The following is a 10,026-nucleotide window of genomic DNA, read 5'->3' on the forward strand; positions in this document are numbered from 1 at the left end:
GGTTTAGTCCAAAGTCCATTGATAGATAATTCATAAAAATAACTAAAAAAAGGAAAAACATAACGACCTATAAAATAAAAAGCAGATGCATTACTTGAGAAAAAAAAAGGTGAGAAAAAGAAAGAACACAAAAAAGATAATAACTTTTGTTTTGGGTTCCTAATGATAATCATAACGGCCATCTCAATCACAAAGATATCATCAAACCCTATCATCCGCCGTCGCCACGTCATCTTTAACCTTACCCATTTCCACCTCCAACACTCCCTCATCTCCGCCGTCTTCCGCCGTCTTTACACCGGAGTATTCTCCCTTCTCTTTCTCCTCCATCTGCTTCTTCTTCTCATCCTTCTTCATCTTCACGTAAATCCCGTACACGTACGACGAGAATCCCCAAATACAGAGCACCGTCGACACAATCTTCACTCCACCGAATTCATCGCCGTAAACCACCACACCTCCGATCACATTCATCGCTAGCAACGCCGTCATACAGATCCCTCCGGTGATCCCAGACGTCAAATAAACCATCCCTGACGTGGCGGCGAAACAGAGCTGCCACGTCACCACATTCGCTAAAATCGCTACGGTCCAGAAAACCGTCGGTCCTTTGGAGAAAACCCGGTTCGCTTCTTTAACCATTTCATTAAACCCGCCGTCAAAAGCCATACCGATCGTTGCGAAAACCGTCGCGGCAAATTCCATCACCAACTGCATCTCCATGACCATCGCGTAGCAGTAAACGCTCCGGTAAAGCCTCTCCGTCACGGGGAGGTAAAGCGCGAAGAGTAAACCGGCTCCGATCGTGGATAAAAACCCGATGAAATATTTGGTTTTAGTTAAACCGGCCGGTTTATCTTGACTCGAACCGAGGGCTAGTAAAACAGAGCTTAGCGTTAAAAGAACAACACAGTTGAGATTCGAGAAGGTGACTTTCTGTTTCACAATGATTACGGACAAGAGGAGAGTGAAAATGAGCTGTGTCGAGAGGAGAAGCGATGACGTGGACACAGGAAGGTACGAGGTTCCCCAAGAGAAGAGGAAGTTGTTGAAGCCGAGGACGAACCCGATCAAGACGGAGAAGACGAGATGGCGGCGCGTGAAACGCGTGAAAGGACGGCGCGTGGTTGTTTTGAAGACGAAGTGAGGGAAGTAGATAAGGAAGAGGAGGAGAGGGAAGCCAGCTGATTGGACCCACGTGGAGACCCACCGGCTCGAGCCACCGTGGACGAAGTAGTATTTCGCAAGGAGGCTCGAGGCTATCGAGCCAACGAAGAGACAAGCGTAAGTGACGATGAGGAGGCTGAGAGATCTCTTGACCGGTGGGTTGACCAGGTTTTGTTGTTGCTGTTGTTGTTGATCTGCGTTGACTCGACCATCACTCATTTTTGTCTCTTTGTGTTTCGAGAATCTTTTTTTAATTATCTCAATTTTTTTTTTGTTTATTTGTTAGTTTGTATGGTTTTGCATGAAGAGAGAAAGAAGATGGAACGAAGAAGAAGAGTTGAAAAAGTGAAAACGTTTTTTGGTAGAGGAATGGTTTCAGTCTCCAACCACACACACTCACGCTCATGTATATATGGTGACAAAATATGTTAATTTCGAAATAAAGATATTACTATATATGTATTCATTTTATATTCTTAGTCAACCGAATGTTTTCAGTTAATTAATGTGATCATGTATAATGAATCGTTACTAACAAATTATCTTAAACACGGCTTATGAGATTTAGGCCTAAAGAGTGTAGTCCACGAGATTATCGAAGTTTTTTCTTAGCATGTCCTCCACATGATATATTTTTAATAAAATATACAAATTTACGTAACAAGATTATTATTTGAAAGCCTAAAAATAAAAGCCTATCACAGTTACTTGTGTCAGTTAACAAAAATCTATTAAAGTATCCCCGACTTTCAGAACTAGATGTACAAAGAAAATTTAGAAAACTAAATGCTTCTGACAAAAAAATGCTAATATATATATATATATATATATATATATCGAATAAATTAAACTTACGGGGAAATCCTTATTTTGAAATGAAAAATAAAAAAGAATCTGACCAAAGCATATTCTATAATTTCAATTGAATACAAAATAATTTAATTAATTTCCATATATCTCGTATTTACAGTTTAATATATACCAAAATATGGTATTATGTTTTTGACTTATTGGAAATTTTAAGAAAAGAAATTATTATATTAGACCAAATTAAATAAAAAATAAAATTTATTTTGTACAAGTTAAACGTGCTACACGTATCTTTGAAAAAGGAAAACAATTCAGTATTAAGTAGTACTGGATGATTAACCGCACAATGTGCGGGATAAATATCAACTATAATTATCAAATATGTAAATATATTTATAAAAATGTTAGTTGATATTTATAATTACAAATATATGTACTGATTATTCAATTGTAAATAATGATTAAAATTATATATATTTTTTAATATAATTACATAAATATTAGATAATTATTAATTTAATAGTATTTTTTATATGAATGAAATTATATATTAAATATAATAAATTAGATTAATATGTTTTATTTAACCGTTTAATATTAGACTAAGATACCTTTTTATAAAAAAAATTAACTTATAATATGTATGAAAATATTTAAATTTTTTATTATTATATTAAATTGACAATGTGATTATTTTTAACAAAATGAAGATCAAAGAAAGATGAAATAAGAAATATAATGTTTAGTAATATAAGTAATATTATGTATTAAATTTTTATAAATATGTTGATAAGTAATAGAAAAAGAGAAAATATATTTACAAATTAAATGTTTGAGTATTAAATATATAACTGATATATAATAATTTCTAACTAAATTAATGTTAATGGTATTTAATGTAATTAGTCTATTGAGCCTACTTTTAAAAATTTCTAAAAAGCATTTTTAGATTGACACCTCAACATGACATAATTGTAAATCACACATGACACAAATGTTTTTTTAAGGGAGAATTGGTTTTATAATACAAATTGAATTAGAATTTTTCCTCTTAATATTTTTTGATGTGTCCTTATAAATAATAATAGAAGATTGAATTTGACTTTCTTTTATGTTGTTTGTAAAGTAGAAATTTAATAAAATCAGAAATTAAGACAGCTCCTACGAAATTTTTTATCCGAGTACTAATGTACTTCTATAAGTGAATAATTATTTGATTTAGGCTATGCAGTAAAACATCTATAAATTAATGATGTCGGGACCATGATATTTTATTAATTTATCGTAATATTAATTTATCTATAAATTAATAATTATTCATTTATAGTATAAATTAATAATTATTAATTTATAGAGATAATGTTTGTGTACTTAATTAATATATATTTTTTTAATTCCTTAATTTTTTATACTAATATTTTATATTTTTATGTTAATATATGAAACAGCTTTCTTCATTTTATGTTAGTATTCCATTTTTTTTATTTCTTAAATTTTTCCTTGACATTCATGAACTTGAGGTTTTGATTAATCATCTCGGTTATCGGAACAAAATGGATGTTAATACCATACTTGACTATCCTGGTGGAAACGATATATGCTCAGAAGTTCAGAGTTTAGAAGAGATTGTGGCTATTGTCCTTAATGTTGATGATGAAGTTGAAGATGATGCTATGGAACCTTTGACAGCAGTTTCGCGTAAGGAAGCGATTATGGCTTCAAGAATTCTTCAAAAATTTTGGATGCAGAAGACAACACCAGAAGTTGTTGATGCAATAAGTAAAATTAGAGATAAGTTTCAGCGAGATTCCAACTTTCAGAAAAAGCAAACAACAATAGATTCATATTTTTCTAGATTACCTTAGATATATTTACCTAAAATTTATAATTATTAATTTATGTTTTTGTTGGAACCATATTTTTTTGGGTTTTAAAAAAATTATTATCTTATTATCTTATCGAATTTGATGATTTTTTACATTGACCCAATTCGGGACCAAAAAAAATTATTAATTTATAATAATTAATAATTTATCGAATATTAATTTATAGTGGTTTTACTATACTTTTTCCAGCATATAAAGGCCATGCAACACAAATCTTTAGTAGTTCATATTCCAACGTCATCGCCTAAACAAACTGAGATATACTCGCTGATTTACATTTAACTCACAATTATTTCTAATACTTTTATATTCATATTTCGAAAACATATCTGATGATCGATGAAAATATAAAGAGCATCAACGACAATCTAAATTATAGATATTTTAGTTAATATCTTCAAAGATGTGAAAAGATATTATGTTCTTTGTTTTGATCATGTAACCAATTAATTTTTATTTTTATTTTTTGATGTAATTCCTATTGGATCATTCCTATATCTATTTAAATATAGAAATTAGTTTTGTATATATATTATTCTGGATAGGGATGTTGATGAAAGAGGTAATTTGACAAGTGGAGTTGGAGGAACTTGGGAAATAGAACAAACAACAGAACATTTTTGCTTTTGACTGTTTTCAATTTCATTCTGATTATCCTTTTTGCTCACCATTTTCAATGTTATTTCTTGTTTACTTTATCAACTTTGTATTAACTCATCTCTGTGTGCAACCTAGGTTTCAGCTAGTTCCTTTAATTTAGGAAACTACACAATATCATTACTATTCCCTGTCACAAACCATTTTTATTTTTATTTCCACATTCAATGCTCAAATTATTTAAAAAAAGTATAATGTTTTTAAACTTTACTTTGCCAACGGCCCAACGCAAACCAAAGCTAATTTTTTTTTAAAAAAAAAGTAAAATTGTTCATAAAACTAGCTGTTAAAATAAAAAAATATATATATTAATGGAGTTAAGTTCAAATGCCTTACATTGTGATTTTCTTTCCATAATATAATAATAAAGCAGATGTTAAAAAAAAAATATTAATGGAGTTAAGTAAAATTACATTACTATGTACTAATTTTCTCACCATATTTTTCTTTATAAGAGCGCTCTGCTTTCTCTTCAAAACAAAACAAACAAGTTTTAATATTCATTTTCTGACGGTTTTTATAGCTTGGGTGTTGTTTCTAATTTTAGATCTAGTTTCTTTTTAAAGAGTTATGTTTTCGTTGTATTATTGTATGTCTCCGGCGTTCAACTCTGTGAATCATTTATTTGTCTATGTTATCTATAGTTTGCTGGTAAAAATGATTTGTCTCTAAAAAATTCGGGCTTTTATCTTCAGAGGACGAGTTCATGCTGACTACCTCAAGTCATGATCTAAGATTTGCCTTAGATCCGTGCAATCGCATGGGCCTGATCACCGGGATCCCGCTGAAAGAGGATGGAGTAAAAAAATGAACTAAGAATAAGGATGGAGTAAAAAGTGCGATGATCCCAGGATCCTTCTATTGTTGAAAAATTATCTTCCGAAAGAAGTACAATTTATTTGTTTTTTTTTTCAACAGAAAGGGCTCGTTTTAGTCTAAAAATCAGAAACAGCTTATTTTTAAAAAATGAACTAAGAATATGTCAGAAAAATAGGCTCATATAGGCATGAAACAGAACTGGATATCCGGACTTTTCAAGGTATTCTGATCTGAATCCGGATTCGCCAGATAATCAATTTTATTATCCGGATCCGGATTCGGATCCGAAAATATATTTACGGATATCCAACCGGATATCTGATTTCGTTGATTTAAAAAAAAAACTATAATGAGATAACATAGATAATTAAAATATATCATCATTGCAAAAATTACAAATAACAAAAATTAAAAGCATTCAAGTAGCATTCAAATAGCATAAAGTTTAAAAATTTATATACCAAAGAAAAGAAAATAGTAATAGAGAAGTTAATTTATCTTCATGTCCATGTGGTATCCATTTTTATGTTTTTCTCTCACAATCTGAAATAGAAAATTATCATGCAATATGAATTTCAATCATATGTAAAGAAGTTAAACCAAAAACAATTTTCAAACATAATTAAAACAAAAAAATGAATGCATATCCAAAGATTTCTAAACTGATTCTTACCTCATCCAAACTTCACATGCAATATGATCATGGCTGCATATTCAATGTGCTCACTTCTGTAAATGATAATAATCATTAGTATTTAAAACAGTAAAAACAATATCATAAACTAAAAGATAAAAAAAACAAAGCATAAATACTTGATTCGATATTCTCAAGTTCAGCAAGCAACTCTTCTACTTTAGAGAAGTTAATTTTTAAAAATGAATAAATATTATCAAAAATAAGTAAATATTTAACAAACGGAAACAAATAACAGATATTAGGTTTCAAAATTTTCTATTATCAGGATCCGTATCTGAAATAACCGAATACTTTATTTCACTATCCGGATCCGGATCCGAACTATATAGATATTTAGTTTTTACGGATCAGATAAGATCGAATACGGGATCGGAGATCGGATACCAGATAATAATTCTAGGGTTAGGCTCATATGTAAAAAACAAATAGAAAATACTATATTTTTTTAATGATATTCTGAAGGTACAAAAAAAAATTTGCCCAAGGAACTTGATATGTATTGGGCCAGGCCTGCGATCACCATAGTCCCTTTTTAGCTCCGGCTTCAGTTCTCGTTTGGAACTTCTTCGTTGGCTCTAGTTCTGAAAATGCAAGCGATACTCAAAAAACTCCATTTCATATGCTTCCACTGATTTGTATCTCTGCTCTACTCTATAAAATTCTTTGCTCGATTAATGCATTTTAACTTCTCTCAAAATTTGTTCTGGAATCTGATACATGGTTGATGTTGGACCACATCTTGGTGGACAGTCACGAACGACAAGGTATCCTGAGTGGGGGTTGATACATGCCGTAATCTTTTTCCAAAGAAGATCGTGAACTCTTTTCCTTATTTTTTTAGGATTTTCACGTTGTTTTATGGCGTAATGCGAATAAGAACTAAGATAAGCAAACGATCGGAAATATAGTTTAAATATTGTAAGTGATTTGAAATTCTTTTGAGACCGTTAAAATAAAAGAAATTCCTTTGAGAAACACTGTGAAAAACTTTCGTTAACGTTTTTTAGAAAATGGTGTTGAAACTAATCTTCTGAGTCAGGATTAGAATGGCCTTTCTTGGGCTATGATATCAATGGTGACACCAACCACCAACAACGTTGAATAGAACGACGTATTAAGACACCCGTCAAGCCACACAGGCCAAGACAGCCAATGTCTTCTCCTTTGTTCCTGATCCCAAAATGTCCATTGACAAAATCCACCAACTTAACCCGAGCGATTTTGTGTTCTAAGAGTAATGGACAAACCCACTTAGGAATCCTTAAGAGTATTTTAATAGTTTTTTTTTGTTTTAAGGAAAATTATGAAACTCTGATCATTTTAATGGTCCATTAGTGAACCCATAAAAGGTGTCTTAAGAACCCCACTTTCAGTTACAAAAAAAATCCCCAAATCAATAATCAAATCCTAATTTCTACAACTATATCAAACTACTTCGAAATCGATAAAAATAACTTATCCAGCTACGCATATGTATTAATCTTTCATAGAAGCTCCAATTTTGGTCGTCGTTTAGGAGATGATCGGTGATTTAGCGATTTCGCTGAGGGAACAAAAAATCGCCTTCGAGAGAGAAAGGTTCTCGGCTTGGGATTTTTTTTGGGAGAGAGAAAAACAAATTGACCCAGAAAAGCATCTAAGTTTTTTTTTCCCCTCAGCCAGTAATAACTCGCCACGTGTATTAAAGATTGTATTATGGATCGATCCCTAAAATTCTTGTGTAAGGATCGATCCATAACCTAGGCCCATTTTTCTTTTATTTTTAAACCCAAAAAACTTAACAAACCCACTCAAACCCATTTAACAAACCTCAATGGACCTGGTCTAAATCGACTAAAATTAGTGATGTAAAATTCAATCACTAAGTCGTATATATATATCTAAATCATTTGTAATCTTTTGAAATCTTACGAATTTATAAGGAAGTTTCTGTGATAAGTCAACGCTATTTCAAATTTACAAAACTACGCTACTTTTTATCATAAATTAATTATATAATATAAACTTTGTTTCTCTTTACTTAAAACATGAATAAACCAAAGGCTGACCCTTTTCACTGTTGCTTGAGAGCATTTCAATAATCATTATATTAACAATAACATTCCAAATAAATAATCTTCGGGTAGTAGTATTGATAAGAGATTTAACGAAAAGAACAAATGGTCGTGTTTAGTTTGCTTTGGATTTGGATAATTTGTAGTAATATATATATATATATATGCAACTCAAATGATCAAACAGGTTTCATATACATTAGCTTCCCTCCTTAACATGTCAACCAAAATGGTTTCATATATTAATTAGCTTGGGTTTCTTATATGGAAAACCAATAACGTCTATATGAACGGTGTTTTAGCACCTGTTCAGAGAGATCAAACCCAAATCGATACGGTTAATTGAGGGGGTCTATTAACTCTCTCTTTATTTTATTTTTTGGATGAGACACAAAGCAGAAAGTAGGGTACCATGGAGAGAGAGTGATAAAAACACTTGAACCTGATCAAAGCCAAAAACAACTTAGAACAAAGCTTTAAACTCGAGTAAAGCTAAGAACAAAGACACAATACTTTTTCTTGGGTAGTTGAGACTACCTTTTTTATTTTCTTTTCTTCATTGATATAACTAGGGAATAAAGAAAGATAGAGTCATGGAATCCTACAATACGGGAACCAGGGAAAGTGGAAAACTGTTTCCTTCAAACAAGAAGTAAGGACTAGTTCTCGTTATTGAACAAGTAAACCAATGAAATAGAAGTCACAAGACTTTTTCAAACTGAATATTTGTTATTTGGTTTTCTTGGCTTAGTGACTTCTGTATTTCCACCTCATTAACTTGACCTTCGATATCTTCCTCTGTTGGTTTCCTCTAAATAACATAAATAGTTTTACCAGGTAAATGCTTGACTGAGCTCAAGCACAGAACCACTGAATTTACAATAGAAGCCGATGCACATTATTGGCTCTTTCACGGTCTTCTCCATGATCCTTAGTCCAACACGGTATTGTGGCTTAAGTTTTAACCAAACAGAAAAAAAAACATAAGAACAGTCTCGTTAAAGCCAACCAAATTTTGCGATATTTAGGGAATTTGTGTCAAACTTACTACTCGTTTTTGAAGCCGAGTACGGAACACGTTACGAATAGTAAGGACAAAGGGGCCAGGTGAAACAGGGCATGCCGTTATATCACACAAGGAGTAATTCTTTGTCATTGTGTAAAGATCTGTCACAAAGATGAGCTCTACACTTGCTTCGCCAGGGATTGCTTTCCCTGTTCACGCCAAGATTTATATCAAGACAAATCTCATATATATTCACTAATAAATTGGGATTAACATTAAAACTAGGGATTTAAAACCAACTTTTTTTGGGGGTCACTAGATCAAGACCCACTTGTTTATCAAGATAAATATTAACTTGAGATTGAAGTGGCAAAAATCATAGAGAGAGAGAAGAAGAAGAAAATTTCTTACTTGTATAACCAGTTATCGTAAAGTTTGCATTACCGGAACGCTTAACCGGGTTTGGAGAGATATCCACAGAATTGGCCCTAGCGGATTGCGTACCTAGAAACAGTATACATCTTGAGAAACTATACAAGATGATATGTTATATATTATATATGTTCTAAAAATATTCTGATTTGACTTGCTTGATCAAATGTATATAATATTACTTGTTATCGAAGTTAAAGAAACTTCAAACCCAAAAAGCAAACCTTAACATGTTTAACTTTTCTTTAACTTCCACAAATCAAAGTAGTTTCAATTTGTCATTTTTATCAATACAAACAAAACAAATTTTGAATTCACAACGACAAAAAATCGATACTTACTGCTGCAGTTTCCGAACCTGGTGAGCCCGCCCAAAGCAGGAAAAAAAAAGAGTGAAACTAGGAGAAGAAGCAGCAAAGGCGGGGCTTGAGATATAGCCATGGATATTCTAGCTTCAGTAGAGAAAATGCATTTTTTTTCTTCCTTTTGTAGTACTTG

General features: G+C 31.7%; 3 protein-coding genes across 3 annotated transcripts; 1 reads left to right on the forward strand and 2 right to left on the reverse strand.

Annotated features, from left to right (window-relative positions):
- LOC18991994 (probable purine permease 4) lies at nt 1–1,513 on the reverse strand. The gene has a single exon (XM_006415340.2). The coding sequence runs from the start codon at nt 1,384–1,386 to the stop codon at nt 202–204; it is 1,185 nt and encodes a 394-aa protein (XP_006415403.1). The 5' UTR covers nt 1,387–1,513; the 3' UTR covers nt 1–201.
- A 2,017-nt stretch (nt 1,514–3,530) lies between these two features.
- On the forward strand, nt 3,531–3,842 carry LOC112083966. Its single transcript, XM_024152190.1, has one exon. It carries the CDS (start codon nt 3,531–3,533, stop codon nt 3,840–3,842), a length of 312 nt encoding a protein of 103 aa, XP_024007958.1.
- Nucleotides 3,843–8,878: 5,036 nt separating this feature from the next.
- LOC112083877 (MD-2-related lipid-recognition protein ROSY1-like) lies at nt 8,879–10,026 on the reverse strand. Its single transcript, XM_024151976.1, has 4 exons — nt 9,870–10,026; nt 9,508–9,600; nt 9,139–9,305; nt 8,879–9,043 (listed from the first exon to the last, which is right to left on the reverse strand). The coding sequence occupies exons 1-4, from the start codon at nt 9,967–9,969 to the stop codon at nt 8,921–8,923; spliced, it is 483 nt and encodes a 160-aa protein (XP_024007744.1). The 5' UTR covers nt 9,970–10,026; the 3' UTR covers nt 8,879–8,920.

Source organism: Eutrema salsugineum, unplaced genomic scaffold (assembly GCF_000478725.1).
Source record: "Eutrema salsugineum unplaced genomic scaffold, Eutsalg1_0 scaffold_5, whole genome shotgun sequence".
Lineage (NCBI taxonomy): Eukaryota > Viridiplantae > Streptophyta > Magnoliopsida > Brassicales > Brassicaceae > Eutrema > Eutrema salsugineum.

Excerpts from the sequence above, each read along its gene's own strand:
- LOC18991994 (XM_006415340.2), bottom strand. The coding sequence starts at position 1,386 with ATGAGTGATGGTCGAGTCAACGCAGATCAACAACAACAGCAACAACAA.
- LOC112083966 (XM_024152190.1), top strand. The coding sequence starts at position 3,531 with ATGGATGTTAATACCATACTTGACTATCCTGGTGGAAACGATATATGC.
- LOC112083877 (XM_024151976.1), bottom strand. The coding sequence starts at position 9,969 with ATGGCTATATCTCAAGCCCCGCCTTTGCTGCTTCTTCTCCTAGTTTCA. Across the intron at positions 9,601-9,869 it reads CAGGTTCGGAAACTGCAGCA|GTACGCAATCCGCTAGGGCC; the intron begins GTAAGTATCGAT and ends TACTGTTTCTAG. Across the intron at positions 9,044-9,138 it reads CTCGGCTTCAAAAACGAGTA|CCACAATACCGTGTTGGACT; the intron begins GTAAGTTTGACA and ends TTAAAACTTAAG.